The following is an 18,289-nucleotide window of genomic DNA, read 5'->3' on the forward strand; positions in this document are numbered from 1 at the left end:
GCTTTTTTTTTAATGCGTAAGTAATTGTTTTCTGTGAATATGCGAAACTTCCAATTTATTAGCCGCTACAGGGGAATAATGAGAAGAATATCAAAGTGCAGTAAACTGTAAAAATAAGGTGGATAGGCATGGGCATATGGCGCAAATGCGCAGGCGCATAGTCTTTCTTTACAAAGTGACATCGCCAACTACTGTCTGGCATTCGTAATGCAGCACTTTCAGTTGTTTTTGCGGATCCACGTGAATGGGGATAGTTTTGATAACATTGTAATCTGTACAAAGAAAAAACGTTTCCACTATTAGTACATCGTTGTCATGTAAACGTACCCTTAGACTTTTGCTTAACTTTAATAGCCTAGTCTGCATGTTTTAAATCATTTTAAATGTGTGCATTTAAAGTAAGTGAGAAAGACAGCTAGATAAAATAGACAGGCAAATCGTTGCTAAGATAGTCCAGTTGGTTGCTAGGGAGCTCTAGCTGCTTTCTAATGTGTTCTGGATGGTTACAATTTCTAGGCTGCTCGCTAGACGTTTTTAGGGTTTTCTAAGTGGGCTGGAACAACATTCCTATCCGAAAATTTAGTCCTAACCTTTTCCCGACGCCTAAACCTAACCCTATACCCATAACTTATCCCTAAAATCAGAGGGAAATGATAGGTGAATAACACTGTTGTGGAAGCACCTAACCCAGGTTGTAAGCCTAAACTCGACATAAATGGTAAACTTGACCCTCAAATCTGACTGGTTGATTGGAATGTTGTTCCAGGATCAAGAAAGATGTTGATCCAGGAACATATGTTGTACTTGGTGAAATCACGTTCACTTCGCCATGCAAACGATCATTGAAACTAGTTTTCAAGTTGACAGAACTTCAAAGAACAACATATAAACATCCTGGTCAATGAACTCTGATAAAATGAGAAAAGTTTCGCATTCGAAGTTACTGTAGGCTATTAGCACGTGAGGCATTTACGCAGATAAGCGCGCGCTCTCCCTCCCACATATACACACACATATAGGAGACACACATTATTGCTCAAAATGGAATAATAGAAAGCGTTTCGAGATGTTTATCTGAACAACATATCAGGTGCGCCTTAATTTCCAGTCAATCATTCCTGACGTGCCTTACAAGAAGACGAAATTCATTTTATACATTTGTGCTTTGGCATTTGTCTCCTTTGTGTAAAGGGGTCATTTCTTCCTAAAGAATACCAGGAAGACAAGGAAGTCACACTTCCAGTATATCGCTGCTCCCGTCACTTTTCGAAAACTCCGAATGTGATGCAGTTGAGCGTTATGCAGTTTTGTCCAGCGCCTTTCACTTCTGATTTGCTGTTGGGAGACGCTTTGTGCGCGCTCTGATTGGCTGGAGCCGCTCCTCTTTGTTGTGAGTGCACCATAACAGCATCCCCCTGCATAAAAGAGCAGAAAACTCCCACTGCATCTCATCCTGCCTCACTGCCGAGCGATGTAGAGATACTTCTGCTCAAAACACCTGCTTGAGATTTAACAGGGACCTCACTAGACTTTCTAAACTAAGAGAAGGAGCATCAAAACAACTTTGCAAAGATGATTTCTGCATGTCTGGAGATTATTGGACTCGGCTTGAGCCTCATCGGGACCCTTTTGGTCATGGTGGCTTGTGGGTTGCCCATGTGGAAAGTGACCGCCTTCATCGAGGGCAACATTGTGGTGGCGCAAACCATCTGGGACGGGCTGTGGATGTCCTGCGTGGTTCAAAGCACTGGTCAGATGCAGTGTAAAATGCATGACTCCGTCCTGGCTCTGACCACTGATCTCCAGACCGCTCGGGCTCTGACGGTCATCTCCGCTGTCTTGGGTGTCCAGGCTCTGATGATAACCATCGCCGGCGCTCAGTGCACCAACTGCATCAGTAAAGAGTCCATCAAAGCCAGAGTAGTCAACGTCGGAGGGGTGATATACATCATGGCAGGCTTGTTTGTGTTGGTGCCTCTGTGCTGGATGGCCAATAACATCATCTCAGACTTCTACGACCCTCAAGTTCCTTATTCAAAGAAGAGAGAAATTGGAGCTGCGCTCTACATCGGATGGGCAGCATCTGCCATGCTTCTGGTCGGAGGAGCACTTCTGTGTTTCTCCCGTCCACAAGATGAAAAAACCTCGTATCCCCTCAAATATGTACCTCCACCTACAAAAAGCACATCAATCAATGGGGACTATGATAAACGAAACTACGTGTGATCACCTCAACCATTAACCATGGACTAGTGGCTCTGTGCATATGGACTTTCAAATGGACTTAGTATTTGGTTAGTTCACAAATAACCATACTTTTAATTTGAAATCCAGATTTAAGGTTGAAATTTATATGAAAATGTATTTTTAGGTGCTCTAATTTCTGACCATGCAAATATTCCATATCATTAAAGTTGCATGTCATGATACAAATAAAAAAAAAGTTGTTTAAAATCATTTTAGATTTAATAAAGCATGTAATACTGCAGGACACTGTCAACGTCCCATTTACATGCAACAGGTTTTGCACCAAACTAGATGCAAACATTCAGATAATGGAATGACAGAATGTATAAACATGTTTTTTTCTGTCATTTGCTCTGTTAGCAGTGTGTCATGGTAATAATGAATTAGATATACACGGGTATTTTTGTCTTTGTTAATGATATTAGGGTCAGTGGCCCACTTGTTTCATTTGATTTTAATCACTAGGGGTAGGGGGGTTGTGGGTAAAGGGAGGGTCTATATTTCTTGTTTTTGTTCTGCTTTACGATACTGCACTAATTAGACACGGTCTGTGCTTCATTAAGACACTGAATAATGCCTATTGTTCTGCATATAGACTCCAGGCTGCAGCTTTTTACACGAGACTGTTTTGATCATCTAAACCTCCTGACTGTACATAATTGTATGAAACAGTTTTTCATTAAATCTGTGCATATTTAAAGTAATAATAAAAAAAAAAAAAAGGTTTTTTTTTGTTAATAATGTGTCCTGTTGCATTATTTTGCTGGTACATGAATGATGCACACTTCATATCCTTGAAGTGTCTGAAGTGTACACTTTAATAAAAGAACTGTAAAAAGTGATTTTGTTTTGGGATTTTTTTTGTTTCCGATATCCCTTGTTTTTTTTAAACAACACTCTCAGATTGTGTTTATATACAGTTAAATTTAAGAAATATACTAAAAGGTACGGAACCCCTAAAGGGACATGGTGATGGAAAAAATCTAATGCTTTTGTGTTCGCTAGTAAAATTTAGTTTTCTCATGAGAAACTTTGCGTTTGCTCATGAAAACTTTTGCGTTCCTTTGCAGAAACTATTGCCTTGCCCCCCAAAAATTGTGCAAAGTTTCTCGAGGCAAAAATTGTCAATGGTTTTACGTTTTCTTGCAAATTCTTTGGGTTCCCTCAAGAACTACGTTTTTACGAGCAAATGCAAATTTTCTTGCGAGTGAACGCAAAATCAGTCGAATAGTACGGAGCTCCTAAAGGGACATGGTTGTGGAAAAAATATGAGATAGGAGGATAAAATATATGTCAAATCTTTTGCGTTCGCTTGCAAAAATGTAGCTTTCCCCCGAGAAACTTTGCATACTCAAAAAACTTTTGCATTCCTTCGCAAAAATTATTGCGTTCCCCTAAGAAACTTTGCACAAAGTTTCTCCGGAGAACGCGAACATTTTGCGAGCGAATGGAAATTTTATCGGGGAAAATGCAATACATTTGTGAGAGAACGCAAAAGCATTGACAAATAATTTTTCTTTCCATTTCATATTTTTTTCCTTCACCATTAGGGGCTCTGTAAAAAGGCTCCTTAAATTCAAAAACAAAACTTTTACGGAGCCCATAATGGGACATGGTGAAGGAAAAAATATGAGATGCGGAGGAAAATATGTTTCAAAGCTTTTGCGTTTCCCTGAGAAACTTTGAGCTTTTGAGTTCTTTGCGAGCGAACGTAAAGTTTCTCGGGGGAAACGCAAAGGTTTTGCAAGTGAACGCAAAGTATCTCGAGGCAAAAATGATGATGCATTCCTCTGAAAAACTTTGTGTTTTGCAAGCGAATGCAAATTTTCTCAGGGGAACGCAAAGCTTTTGTGAGTGAACGCAAAAATATGAGATGAGAGAAAAATGTTTCAAAACGTTTGCGTTCCCCCAAGAAACTTTGTGTTTGCTCACAAAATGTTTGCATTCCTGCGAGAAATTTTGAGCTTGCTCGCAAAACATTTGAGTTGTGAGTGAACACGAGGCTTTGCAAGTCAACGCAAAGTTTCTTGAGGCAAAAAATTGTCAATGGTGGTGGAAAAAAATATGAGATGGAAGTATATATTTCAAAACTTTTGCATTCGCTCGCAAAACATTTGCGTTCCTCTGAGAAACTGCGTTTTGCGAGCGAATGAGATGGGACTTTGGAGAATAAAATATTTCACAATTTTTCGTTCGCTTGCAAAATTTTGCGTTCCCCGAGAAACTTTGATTTTGCTTACAAAACTTTCTTCTCAGAAACTATTGCGTTCCACCAAGAAACTTCGCACAAAGTTTCTCTGGAGAACACAAACATTTTGCAAACAGAAATTTTATTGGATGGAACGCAAAACATTTGCCAGAGAACGCAAAAGCATTGAAATATACGTTTTCCTCCTATCTCATATTTTTTTCACCGTGTCACTCCGTACTATGTAAAAATATAACATGCATTCCTTTTGTGAAATGTTTTTCTTTAAAATCATCTAATGCAACAGCATTCATACATTTTTAATGTGTTTTTCTTAAGTGTCTAATATATACTTTTTTGATGGGCCATGTAACCAGTGCAGGTTAAGTATAATCTCAGACATTGTTAAAGCCATGACAACAAAAGCCAAGACCCGTAACCTTTATTCTCATAAAAGTCATCAGCATTGTTTCAGGCCTCAAGAAATCTGGAACTTTGACCCAGTTCTTCCAGAAAAGCTCCCACACTCTTAAATGACAGAAACTGCACACAAGAAATGATGGCGCCTCTTCTCCCCTGATGTGACCGGTAGATTAGAGTCCAGCAGCAGGTGGGACTGAAGCCAAATCTGGTCAAGCGCTCATTTCCCCATGAGCTCAGGAAGAAGGGAGCACATAGCAGATGCACTAACAAATGCACCGACCGTTGATTAAACAGGGTTCTTTAAAGGGACAGCTCACCCAAAAATGAAAATTCTGTCATCATTTACTCACCCTCAAGTTGTCCCAAGCCTGTATAAATTTCTTTCTTCTGCTGAAAACAAAAGAAGATATTGTTGATGGTAGCCATTGACTTCCATGGTAGGAAAAAAAAAAATACTATGGAAGTCAATGGCTACCATCAACTGTCTGGTTACCAACATTCTTCAGAATATCTTCTTTTGTGTTCAGCAGAAGAAAGAAAATCATAACGGTTTGGAACAACTTGAGGATGAGGAAATGATGACAGATCTTTCATTTTTGTGTGCACTATCCCTTTAATAGGGTTCTCAAAAAGAGACTTCACCTTATCATCTTACTGTTTTCTTACATTCCTGTTGCATTGCTCATGGTTATAGTTTGTGTGACCTTTTCAAAATTTTCAACACTAGTTCACATACTGCATATGTTCATAATTAGGGTTCAAATATAATTTTTACATTGCTTCATGTCCACTACCATCCATGGTAAATAAATGAAAAAAAAAAAAAAAAAAAAAAAGCTCAAATCTTGTTTCTACATCGGAAGAAGAACAATGTCAAGTAGCTAAAAAATTGGGGGTTTAAGTTATTAATAGTTTAATTTAGAACCATATGCAAAAAAAAAAAATGTTTTCACTTAAACCTGGAAATAAACTGTTTTACGATACTGAAAACACTAAACAGAAAAGTAATTATGTAAAATGATTTCACATTTCATAGTCTGCTCTTTTTCTAGGTAACTAATCATGTGATCAAATACTAAGACGTATATTTCATTTTTCAAACAAATTGGTATGCTGTTAATGAAAAAAATTGCAAAACAGAAGCATTTTCACTAATGATCTCAAGGAGTTTTTCAAAATCCATAAACTGTGTCCCATGTCATGAATAATGTACTTATAACCAAGATTAAAAACTATTAGGAGGGAATTTGCTGCAGATGAATATTTGCTGTTACAATAAAAAGTTTCATTTGAATTTTAAAAAATAATTAGTAGTATTAAAATATGATATTATCATTTATTTTAAAATGCATAAATACATCTAATTCATTATGTACAATCAGATATGCATTTAAATTCCCAGTGAAATCAGCAGTTCTTTAGGTCAAACTGGAGTTAGTCCTTATAGCTGGTTTCCTAACATGATTCAAGGCAAAAGATCCAGACACTCTACTGCCCTCTTGTGGCACAAATAAGAAAATGCACTTCAAACAGTCTCGTGTCACTCAGATAGAGCAACATCAATAAAGGCTGTGTCTTCATTCAGCACTGGCCAATCACAGTAATATAGTCCTAAGACGTGTGTCCGACCAGATCCGCCAATCCAGGCACTGTAACGTAACTGCAGTATTTTGCAGAGCGAGCTGACGTGAGCATCGGCTCTCCTACTGCTGATATTCTTTGAGAATGCTGTTTGCGATGACTAATCTCTGGATCTCGCTGGTGCCTTCATAGATTTCTGTGATGCGGGCGTCGCGGTAGTGTCTCTCAGCAGGCATGTCTGTGACGTAACCCATGCCGCCCAGCACCTGGATGGCCTTCGCATTTAAACAAAATACTGATGTTACTGGATCCGTGATGTGTGAATGTTTCTTGCTTTAGAAATAAAAATATATACAATTAACAACATTTTTGTATGATTACCTGATGGGAGACAAAGGTAGCAGCTTCAGATGCAGCCAGTTTAGCCATGGCAGCTTCCTGGAGAACAAAGAAACACACTTTTTACAACTGGTATTAAGATGCGTTTTGGATGATCGGGTCACAAGTGGATGAGGGAGACACATTCCCGTTTACACCTGGCATTTTAATTTGTCTCTTTTATGCACTTTCGACCACTTTTGTCCTGATTTCTTTGAGGGGAGGGTCTATGAATGGGTTTTTTCAGATCTTTTGAGCTAATGGACAAAATAAGATCACGCAATTTACATATGAACGTGACGTGAAAAACATACGGAGAGCAGCAGCTTTCGTTTCTGCTCTGACAGACACCAGCCGAACGCTGTGAGTGAGTGTTAGAAATCAGGAATGGTGAGAGAACATTGTGTTTGGTACATTTTTCATCTTTAAACCAAACTTGGGTCTTCAGGCTACAGTTTAAATCCCGTCTGGCTAGTGCACTTCCCATAATGTTTACGCATTAGGTCAGTAGGTGGAGTGTAGGTGGTCTTCAGTGGCTGTTCGAACACATTCGATCACATGAGTGTTTACACTATGAAAGCAATCGAGTCTAATGCGTTTTTGTGGTCGAAAGTGGACAAGCTCAAAACGTTTTAGACCCCGTTTACACCTGTAGTTTAGTGTCGTCCACTTGTGATCTGATCGACCAAATCGCATCTTAATACCAGGTGGAAGCGGCCACAATCTAGCTTTTTAGCAGTCTACTAGGGAGTTTCGTATGCAGTATCTAGGGCAGTGGTCACCAACCTTTTTAATCCCAAGATCCCTGACTTCGACCTTTATGAAAGACAAGATCTACTTGATAGAAAAAGACAGCCCAGATTGTATTTAGTATTTTTTTCATGGCCAATTTAGATTCTGATTTATTTATTTATTTTTACAAACAAATTGGCTAATTCTGATACTGGTTGCAGATATTTTTTATTAATATTATTATAATAAACAAAAATATAGCCATTTCAAATTAGAGGTAACCACTGCTTTTTAATCACAGTCCAAACAAAGATGCCACACATGTTGCATGAGCAGTTGTTTTTCATTTGAATTAGATTTAATTTCAAGATTTAAAGCAAAAACAGAACGGTCTGACTTTATCTTTGAGAAATTACGCTACACACACAAAAAAAAGCTTGAAACAAAAACAGCAGGCTGAATGAGCCGCAAATTCACTCTCTGACAGCAGGTGGCGCTTATGGAACAGCAGTGATACAGCGTTTCCTTGGTTACCGCTGTAAACAAAGCTGAACTGCGCTACTTTATTCTGAGGTAAGAGGAAAATAAAATGCGTTGCCATCGAAATTCCTTTTAGAGATGAATTCATATAACCCCTCACCCCCAATTCAATATTTATATTTTCTTCCTATATTTTGAGCATCGTGAACAGTGAGCTGCTCTGCCTGCTACATAATTTTCTCCTCTTCGCGTCCGTCTTCAGCGTCTCTGGCCTCTTGTTAACGGCCGTTTACAGACTCAGACATGAGGTGGGCTATTTAATTTATCACTGTCCCATTAGCTCCCGAAAATAACAGAAAAATAAATACAAAAATACAGTACAAAGACTGGAGAAATGTATTTTTGTATTTCTGTTATTTTCGCGAGCTACTGGAACAGTGATAAAGATCGACGGGTTGGCGACCACTGATCTAGGGTATTTGTAGTGCATCAAGTATGAACAAACAGTTAGCACATTTACCATGAATTTTACATTAGTTTTTTTTAAGAGAAGACACACTAACCTTAGTAAAAGGTTTCTTTGCATCCCGCAGCAATGCAGCTTTCCAGGTGAGAAGTCGAGCGCTCTCTATGGCCAAGGCCATGTCTGCTAGTTTAAACTGAAAAAGACATTTATAGATAAACTTCAGCAGCTGAATCATTATGGAGTTTCTTTTGTGTCTTTTTTACTCAAACAAACATATTGTGTTTGAGAGTAAAACTAATTATTTTGTAATTAAAAAATATATATATTGCAAAAAAAGTCTTCTTAAGGCTCAAAAATAAAGAAGTTGATAACAGAATTATTTGCAGTGCGTGTAAATCTTTGAAAACCTTTATTTTTCCTTGTGCACTTCGAGAACTTTTGAGTTCGAAAAGTTCTGCGAATTGAAAAGTTTTGTTTGCACGTGAAGCTGTAGCTCAGTGGGCGGTCTCTACCAACCAGGATGAAAGGCATTTTTCTATTGGTCACTCTCGATTGAAGTGGCAAGTTGGCCACGCCCACTACGGTTTCCAGCCTCTGCTGCTGCCACCGAGAAGATAAGAGAAGCGAGAATGGTGAGCAACAGGTCGTTTACTGGGTAAGATAACTAATATCATAAACGCAGTGACAAGTGAACTGAATGATTCTCTCTTCTTATGCTGCCGTTGACTAGATTTTATTAACGTTAGCCAACACTAGCAGCCAGAGCCACCATTAGTAACGTTTGCCGTGTGGTCGATGTCCAGTGTTGCTAGCTGAGCTGACATTCATAATCACATTTGGATTTTCTCAGCGTAAAGGTTGAGAGGCACTATTTTCGATGTTCGTAGAGTTGGGCCTAGGTTCTGGGGTAAAAATATCCGCTTGTTAACTCGTGACGTAAGGAACGCCGTTTCTGGGTCCAAGCCCCGCGGCTAGTTTGACTTGAGAATGCCATCTCCGCGGCCGTTTATGAGCGCTATTTATTCATAATAAACATTTATCATTTTAAAGTTACACGTTTAAAATACTTACAGTCTATACAACAGTCTCCATGGTCACAGCGTCACAGACATTAATATTTTAACGATTTATAAAAGATGAATCACTGTCTGGCCATCTGGGATTTTGGTATGGAGATAAAGGTTATGATTATAATTTTTTTTTGTAGTATTACACCACATTATGTCAACCTTTACGCTGAGAAAATCCAAATGTGATTATGAATGTCAGCTCAGCTAGCAACACTGGACATCGACCACACGGCAAACGTTACTAATGGTGGCTCTGGCTGCTAGTGTTGGCTAACGTTAATAAAATCTAGTCAACGGCAGCATAAGAAGAGAGAATCATTCAGTTCACTTGTCACTGCGTTTATGATATTAGTTATCTTACCCAGTAAACGACCTGTTGCTCGCCATTCTCGCTTCTCTTATCTTCTCGGTGGCAGCAGCAGAGGCTGGAAACCGTAGTGGGCGTGGCCAACTTGTCACTTCAATCGAGGGTGACCAATAGAAAAATGCCTTTCATCCTGGTTGGTAGAGACCGCCCACTGAGCTACAGCTTCACGTGCAAACAAAACTTTTCAATTCGCAAAACTTTTCAACTTGCAAACCTATTCACCTCGCAAGCAAAATAGTTTGACCCGCAAAAAAGACAGCAGAAAAGAGAGCAAAATGTGTGGGTTTGGGATGAAAAGTTCTCGAAGTGCACAAGGAAAAATAAAGGTTTTCAAAGATTTACACGCACTGCAAATAATTCTGTTATCAACTTCTTTATTTTTGAGCCTTAAGAAGACTTTTTTTGCAATATATATATTTTTTAATTACAAAATAATTAGTTTTACTCTCAAACACAATATGTTTGTTTGAATAAAAAAGACACAAAAGAAACTCCATAAATCATCCCAGGTGAAAGATGAAAACACTAAACTTTTCCACTTCCTTCCTTACCTGTATTGCCTGCAGTTTTCCAATCGGAGCGCCGAAAGCCGTTCTTTTATGAGCGTAATCAGCCGCACAGTCCAGTGCTGCCTGTGCGATACCAAGAGCCTGAGCTGCGATTCCAAGCCGCCCACTGTCCAGAGTTTGCTGTTAGGGAAGCCATTAGATGTAAAGCAACTGCGTTAGATCACAAGTAAATAAAGCAAATACAATGCAAATGTGAAAGTGTTTTATAGAGCTGCACAATTCTGGATAAAATAAGAATCACAATTTTTTTGTTTCAAACTGAGATCACGATTCTCCAGCGAATCAGAACAGACAACTTACTAGAGGTTCTGACAAAATATGAATTGCTGCAGTTTATTAAAAATGATTAACATGAATGAATTATTTTAAAGGTGCCGAAGAACATGTTTTTAAAAGATGTAATATAAGTCTAAGGTGTCCCCTGAATGTGTCTGTGAAGTTTCAGCTCAAAATACCCCATAGATTTTTTTTTTATTAATTTTTTTTAACTGCCTATTTTGGGGCATCATTATAAATGCGCCGATTCAGGGTGTGCGGCCCCTTTAATTCTCGTGCTCCACGCCCCAAGAGCTCGTGCTTGCCTTAAACAACATAAAAAAAAGTTTACACAGCTAATATAACCCTCAAAATGGATCTTTACAATGTGTTCGTCATGCAACATGTCTAATCGCGTAATTATAGTATTTATTTGGATGTTTACATTTGATTCTGAATGAGTTTGATGGTGCTTCGTGGCTAAAGCTAACATTACACACTGTTGGAGAGATTTATAAAGAATGAAGTTGTGTTTATGAATTATACAGACTGCAAGTGTTTAAAAAATGAAAATAACGGCAGTCTTGTCTCCGTGAATACAGTAATAAACGATGGTAACTTTAACCACATTTAACAGTACATTAGCAACATGCTAATGAAACATTTAGAAAGACAATTCACAAATATCACTAAAAATATTATGATATCATGGATCATGTCAGTTATTATCGCTCCATCTGCCATTTTTCGCTATTGTTCTTGCTTGCTTACCTAGTCTGTTGATTCAGCTGTGCACAGATCCAGACGTTAATACTGGCTGCCCTTGTCTAATGCTTTGATCATGGGCTGGCATATGCAAATATTGGGGCGTACACCCCGACTGTTACGTAACAGTCGGGGTTATGTTGAGATTCGCCTGTTCTTCAGAGGTCTTTTAAACAAATGAGATTTATATAAGAAGGAGGAAACAATGGAGTTTGAGACTCACTGTATGTCATTTCCATGTACTGAACTCTTGTTATTCAACTATGCCGAGGTAAATTCAATTTTTGAATCTAGGGCACCTTTAAAATACGGTTTGAATGACTGATTCAATGACAATTACATTTTTTAGCAGTCACTTGTCGCCACCTGCTGGTGTAACGATGTAATTGACATGATTTGCTCTATTTTGATCACTACCGTAGATATCAGTGTTTATATCTGAACTATAAACCTTTATTCTGTGATAATATGAATATTTATAACACAGAAATAACAAAACTGTGTGGTAGAAAAGGCTGTTTGTGAAGCGGCAGCGCCAGCGCAGATCTGAATGTTCCGGTGTGATTTTGTCAAAGGTTTAATAGACACAAGCGAATCGTTGTCATTTAGGAATGAGATCGCATGGGTGTTTGAATCGAGATTGCGATCTTTTAACGATTAATCATGCAGCTCTAGTGCTAGTTTTATTTACAGCAACTTTCAGAAGCATTTTAAGGTTGATTTAATCCTGTTTACTTGTATGAGAAAAGCACTGGCATGACAACAGCATGATAAAATCATACCATTGCAATCTTAAAGCCCATTCCTCGCTCTCCCAGCATGTTGCCGAGTGGGACGCGGCAGTCTTCCAGAATGATATTGGCAGTGGATGAAGCTCGAATTCCCAGTTTGTCTTCTTTCTTCCCTAAAGACAACCCCGGATGAGGCATTGGCACTAGGAAGGCACTAATTCCCTGTTTTTTTTATATAGAATAATAATAAAAAAAAAATTACCATACTGAAATAATTATACATATATTTACCATTTGAAAATTTCCTATTCACCCCTTGAATATCAAATCAAATGGCATTAATTAAAACATTAATTACAGTTATACTGTATAATCAGTCTTTTTCAAATCAGTTCATTCATCATAGTAACTAGCACCTTGTGTTTTAGACTCTTGTCTGTTGTGGCAAAAACGACGGTGGCGGAAGCATCCCAGCAGTTGGTTATCCAGGCTTTGGTTCCGTTCAGAACCCACTCATCTCCCTCCTGCCGTGCCAGAGTTGATGCCGCACCTGCATCGCTGCCATTTCCTTTATAGCAAAAACAAAAAAGCATCTTCAGCACAACATTTCATACCACACAAAGATGAAATCACTGATGTTACTGTAAACACTGCAACTCTATGGATCTATAGATATAGTGTGTAACGTCGCAGCTGTGTTTGTCAGAGCTCATGGAAATGGAGTCGTGTTTACCTGGTTCACTCAGAGCGAAACAGCCCACTTTTTCCCCTGTGGTGAAGGGCGTAATCCACTGCTGTTTCTGTTCTTCTGTGCCAAACTTCAGAATTGGACCTAGGTACAGCGACTAAAAACAAATATTTGCTAAATACATGTTGTTAACAGTGCAGCTTAAGGACGTTTCAAACTGAAAAACAATAACATGTTTGCAATTACCCAGTAATTTTAGCATTTAATTTTTGGCTAATCTTGGTATATTTTGAAATATATTTAAAAATATATATATTAAAAATATATATTTTTTGCCATGTGGGCATTTCATGAGTTTGTTGTTTAACCATAAACTTAAAGGTGACCTAATATGCCCTTTTTTCAAATTTTATTTTTGGGGTCTACAATAATAGGTTCTCATGCTTGAATGTTCAACACATTTTTTCATTTATTTTACATTATTGCAGCACCAAAAAAAGCATTTCAGGGGTTCTCAGAAGCAGAACTTGTCATAGTTGGGTAAACTTCTATAGCGGTGATCGGTAGATGAAAGCAAATGTAATTTTTGTATTTGAATTTGCTCTAAAAGCAAAACAAAAAATCTGTGATACCATTTCTACGACTTTCCAAAAGAGGAAAAAATATGGAGAGACTGATTACAAGAGTCAGAAGAGAGAAAGACGTGAAATTTGCCCTCACTCCCTCAGCAGTTGTAGAAGAAACACCCTTGCAACAGTGTTAATTCATTTTTTGCCATTAACTGCCATTTGCCATACTAAGTTAACATAACACAAATTATAGCATTGTAAATGCGTATTCAATTTATAAAAAATGAAAATATTAAAAAGCTAGAACTAAACTAGATTTGCGATGTTGATAACTGTGGAAGAGCGTCATCAAAGTCTGTGAAAAGAGTCCATAGGACCCCTTTAAGTAAAGGTTGGTGTTTAATGTGTGCATATAATCAGCTTCAGCAGAATTATAAGTGGAAGTAGTAGATACTACATTTGGTGTGAAACTTCTCGACCACTAAAAATGTACATATGAATGTGTGTAGTGTATTGAAATGAAATTTAGTCGTACTACAACGGCTATGTTGTCATATGACCTATGCTTCACTGCCATTCACAAATCCTCTCCCGTGGTCTCATGGGATACTAAAGTGTCCTTCGAATGCGCACTTCAGAATCTCAGCAGAAATAGTAAATCATCCAGGTACTTTTCACCTAGTGTTTTTCAAATACTATGTACACTACCGTTCAAAAGTTTGGGGTCAGTAAGATTTTTTAATTTTTTAAAAGAAGTATCTTCTGCTCACCAAGCCTGCATTTATTTGATTAAAAATACAAACAAAAACAGTAATATTGTGAAATATTATTCCAATTTAAAACAGCTGTTTTCTATTTGAATATATTTTAAGATGTAATTTATTCCTGTGATCAAAGCTGAATTTTCAGCATCATTACTCCAGTCTTCAGTGTCACATGATCCTTCAGAAATCAATCTAATATGATGATTTGATGCTCAAGAAATATTTATGATTATTATCAATGTTGAAAACAGTTATTTACATTTTTATTTCATGATGCTATGATGAATAAAAAGTTCAAAAGAACAGCATTTGTCTGAAAACTAAATCTTTTGTAACATTAAACACTACCGTTCAAAAGTTTGGGGTCAGTAAGAATTTAAATTTTATTTTTGGGGGATAGAAATAAAATTAATCAATACTTTTATTCATCAAGGATGAGTTAAACTGATCAAAAGTTACAGTAAAGACAATTATAATGTTAGAAAATATTCTATTTTAAATAAATGCTGTTCTTTTGAACTTTCTATTCATCAAAGAATTTTGAAAAAATAATTGGAATAATATTTCACAATATTACTGTTTTTGTTTGTATTTTTAATCAAATAAATGCAGGCTTGGTGAGCAGAAGATACTTCTTTTAAAACATTAAAAAATCTTACTGACCCCAAACTTTTGAACGGTAGTGTATCTGGACAAACTACCCTGTCGGCGTACTGTTTGTCGCATACTAGAAAAAGTATGCGTCCGATTTTGGTCGTAGCGAGAGTAAAAGGTGACTCACATTATTCACACTGACGATTACTCCGGTCGAGGCACATCCTCTGCTGAGCTCCTCCACGGCGAGACAGTACGCGAGATAATCCATCCCAGCTCCACCCAGACTCTCTGGTACCTCTACAGCCATGACACCCATCGCTCCGAGTTCTTGTACCTACACCGATGAAAATCAAGCGCAGTCATCCTCATATGCTCAAATCGAGAGGCTGTGGCACTGCATGGCTGAGGTTCATTTTACCTGCTTGGCTGGGAACATGTGATCTTTGTCCAGCTGGGCAGCGATTGGCGCAAGTTCCTTTTGAGCGTAGTCCCTACACGTCTGCCTCATCATCTGGTGCAGCTCTGGCAGCTCCGCCAACTGGGTCAAACAGCGAGCGCCATGGCCTACCACCATGCCTAGAGCTGATAAAGAAAGAAAGTATACAGTAAATATACAGTATACATGTTTATATCAACATGTATGCTGTATATATTTTCAAATGAATAATTCTAAATCTGCTTAAGAGAGAAACTAATGCTACATGGATTAACTTTCATAAATGACACCGATCCTGTGAATGTGTGTGAACTTCTGATTCATTAGCCACTATCGGTAAAAAACTGGAAGAATCTGTATTTTTAATCTTTATTATGATAAAGCAGTGAAATCAATTAAAGGGTTAGTTCACCCAAAAATGAAAATAATGTAATTTATTACTCACCCTCATGCTGTTCTACAGCTGTAAGGCCTTCGTTCATCTTTGGAACACAAATTAAGATATTTTTGATGAAATCCAATGTCTTAGTGAGGCCACTATAGACAGCAAAGCCACTGTAAATCTCAAGATCCATAAAGCTACTAAAAGCATATTTAAAACAGTTCATGTGAGTTCAGTGGTTCTACATTAATATTATAAAGCGACGAGAATATTTTTTGTGCACCAAAAAAACAAAATAACGACTTTTCAACAATATCTCGTGATGGCCGATTTCAAAACACTGCTTCGGAGCTTTACGAATCAAATCAGCGGTTCGTAGCACCAAAGTCACGTGATTTCAGCAGTTTAGCCCAGTGTTGCCAAGTCTGCGGTTTTCCTGCGGAATTGGGCTACTTTTACACTGTTGCAGTGGGTTGTTTTTCATGTCTGTGGGTTGAATCGATCCAAAATAACGTGATATTTAGCCCCTGGAATGCAAATTTACCGTGGGACCCCCCTGAAATGCGTTTGGGATAGTTTTGAGGAGCAATTGGACAGGTTTTGTTGTGAAAACCTGGCAACCCTGGTTTAGCAGTTTGATAGGAGATCCGAATCATTGATTCGATTCGTAAAGCTCCGAAGCAGTGTTTTGAAATCGACCATCACGAGATATTGTTGAAAAGTCGTTATTTTGTTTTTTTGGCACACAAAAAGTATTCTCGTCTCTTTATAATATTAATGTAGAACCACCGAACTCACACGAACTGTTTTAAATATGTTTTAAGTAGCTTTATGGATCTTGAGATTTACAATGGCACTGCTGTCTATAGTGGCCTCACTGAGCCATCGGATTTCATCAAAAATATCTTAATTTGTGTTCCGAAGATTAACGAAGGTCTTACGGGTGTGGAACAACATGAGGGTGAGTAATAAATTACATTATTTTCATTTTTGGGTGAACTAACCCTTTAATACAATTAGTGTATTATTTACTTATAATTACTAATAGCATTAACAATTAACTTATTTAATTTATTTTTCTATTTTCAAATACTTAAAAAAAAACTATTGGTAAATTGGTAGCGAGAACTGTGAAATTTTACTTGTATTGTTTCCAACTACTGAAATTTTGGTATCTGGTATAGTAGTACAGTATACATTTCAATACAAAAATATAAATTGCAATACTAATGCAAAATCTAATTAAGACATTAGATCAAAAATGTTTTAAATATTTCTACTTGCATAACACATATATATATATAATACAAAGTTTACGCGCATGCGCAGAAACTGCAGCGTAAATGTAGGGGAAAGGTCACGGAGAGCCTGTGCACTAATGTAAAAAAAAAGTGCATTAAATTATAAAATTGTGTTTGTGAACATGTACAATTACTTACACAGAACAAATCTAAGTGCACAACGCCTGTACTTTTTTTAAACCAGGAGCAGTTTCACTGTTCACCCTGAATGACATTTGTTTTGAATGAATCAGTCAGCTGTCAGGGTAAAGATTAAACCCATCTAACCATCTAAAACAACACGAACACATCAAACTGACATTTCTTAAGTAATTTAACGTGTTATGGCTCATCGTGGAAAATCAATTTCAAGTGAAGTTTAATAAGGTAAGCACATGATTTTTCTTATTCTATTCATTCACTAGTTTATTGTCTTGACCTAGTTAAAGACCTAGTCGAAACAGCGTCATTTGGAGGGAATAATTATGTTCTATGTTAATATAATTCAATTTCCAAAAGCGATTTAGATTTACACAATCGTACAAATGTTTGTGCACTTTATTGTGCTTAGAATCATTCTGCACTGGTCCCTTTAATTGTAAATGCATCCAGCGATATATTACATGCACACAGAGTCGCTCGTGTGGCTGTAAATGTTTACTGGCGTAAACATACAGTAATAATCAGTAACACTACTGACCTCTCCGTGCTTTGAAAAGCGCCGCCATCTTGGCTCTAAAGGGTCTGCTTTCGCAAAAGCAAACAGGAAGCGGTGTGCGAGTGGTGGTATCATGTGATCATGACGTCACGCTGATGTGATTATTTTATTGTTTTATTTGTTTGAGTTTAAAAAATAAATATGCATTTTCATTTTATATTAGTATATTAATTTATATGCATTCGAAATGTGTAACTAAATTAAGTTTTGAAATCGTAATAAAATTTTGCAATACTAATGATCAATAATTGGCTTACATACATTAGACCAAATTACTTATTTAATTTTTTTTAACGCAAATTAAATATAAATAATAATAATTTTACATGATCATTGTATTCATTTATATTTATTCTAACTGTCTAGGTAAAACAAGTTTCACTCTTTTTTATGATAAAGCAAGATGAAATCATAAAGCAAGATACGTTGCATGTATTGCAATACTAAAGACATTAGACCAAAATATTACAGTATTTACATGGCACTTCAAATTATATCATGATTTGAGTTTGCATTAAATATAATATTATAATATTATATATTTGCATAAGTATGTTATTTTATTTGAAATGTCTAAGTAAAATAATTATTTATATTACAATG

General features: G+C 37.1%; 2 protein-coding genes across 2 annotated transcripts; one reads left to right on the top strand and one right to left on the bottom strand.

Annotated features, from left to right (window-relative positions):
- The first annotated feature begins 1,433 nt into the window (after nucleotides 1-1,433).
- Nucleotides 1,434-3,089, top strand: cldn5b (claudin 5b). The gene has a single exon (XM_048181121.1). The coding sequence runs from the start codon at nucleotides 1,573-1,575 to the stop codon at nucleotides 2,224-2,226; it is 654 nt and encodes a 217-aa protein (XP_048037078.1). The 5' UTR covers nucleotides 1,434-1,572; the 3' UTR covers nucleotides 2,227-3,089.
- Nucleotides 3,090-6,180: 3,091 nt separating this feature from the next.
- acads (acyl-CoA dehydrogenase short chain) lies at nucleotides 6,181-17,767 on the bottom strand. The gene is made up of 10 exons (XM_048181133.1): nucleotides 17,669-17,767; nucleotides 15,289-15,452; nucleotides 15,055-15,204; nucleotides 12,986-13,097; nucleotides 12,669-12,820; nucleotides 12,304-12,474; nucleotides 10,484-10,621; nucleotides 8,593-8,688; nucleotides 6,821-6,877; nucleotides 6,181-6,714 (listed from the first exon to the last, which is right to left on the bottom strand). The coding sequence occupies exons 1-10, from the start codon at nucleotides 17,694-17,696 to the stop codon at nucleotides 6,562-6,564; spliced, it is 1,221 nt and encodes a 406-aa protein (XP_048037090.1). The 5' UTR covers nucleotides 17,697-17,767; the 3' UTR covers nucleotides 6,181-6,561.
- Nucleotides 17,768-18,289: the final 522 nt, after the last annotated feature.

The sequence above is a fragment of the Megalobrama amblycephala genome, linkage group LG2 (genome assembly GCF_018812025.1).
Source record: "Megalobrama amblycephala isolate DHTTF-2021 linkage group LG2, ASM1881202v1, whole genome shotgun sequence".
NCBI lineage: Eukaryota > Metazoa > Chordata > Actinopteri > Cypriniformes > Xenocyprididae > Megalobrama > Megalobrama amblycephala.

Excerpts from the sequence above, each read along its gene's own strand:
- cldn5b (XM_048181121.1), top strand. The coding sequence starts at position 1,573 with ATGATTTCTGCATGTCTGGAGATTATTGGACTCGGCTTGAGCCTCATC.
- acads (XM_048181133.1), bottom strand. The coding sequence starts at position 17,696 with ATGGCGGCGCTTTTCAAAGCACGGAGAG. Across the intron at positions 15,453-17,668 it reads GCTTTTCAAAGCACGGAGAG|CTCTAGGCATGGTGGTAGGC; the intron begins GTCAGTAGTGTT and ends TTTCTTTATCAG. Across the intron at positions 13,098-15,054 it reads TAATCGTCAGTGTGAATAAT|TCGCTGTACCTAGGTCCAAT; the intron begins GTGAGTCACCTT and ends ATTTGTTTTTAG.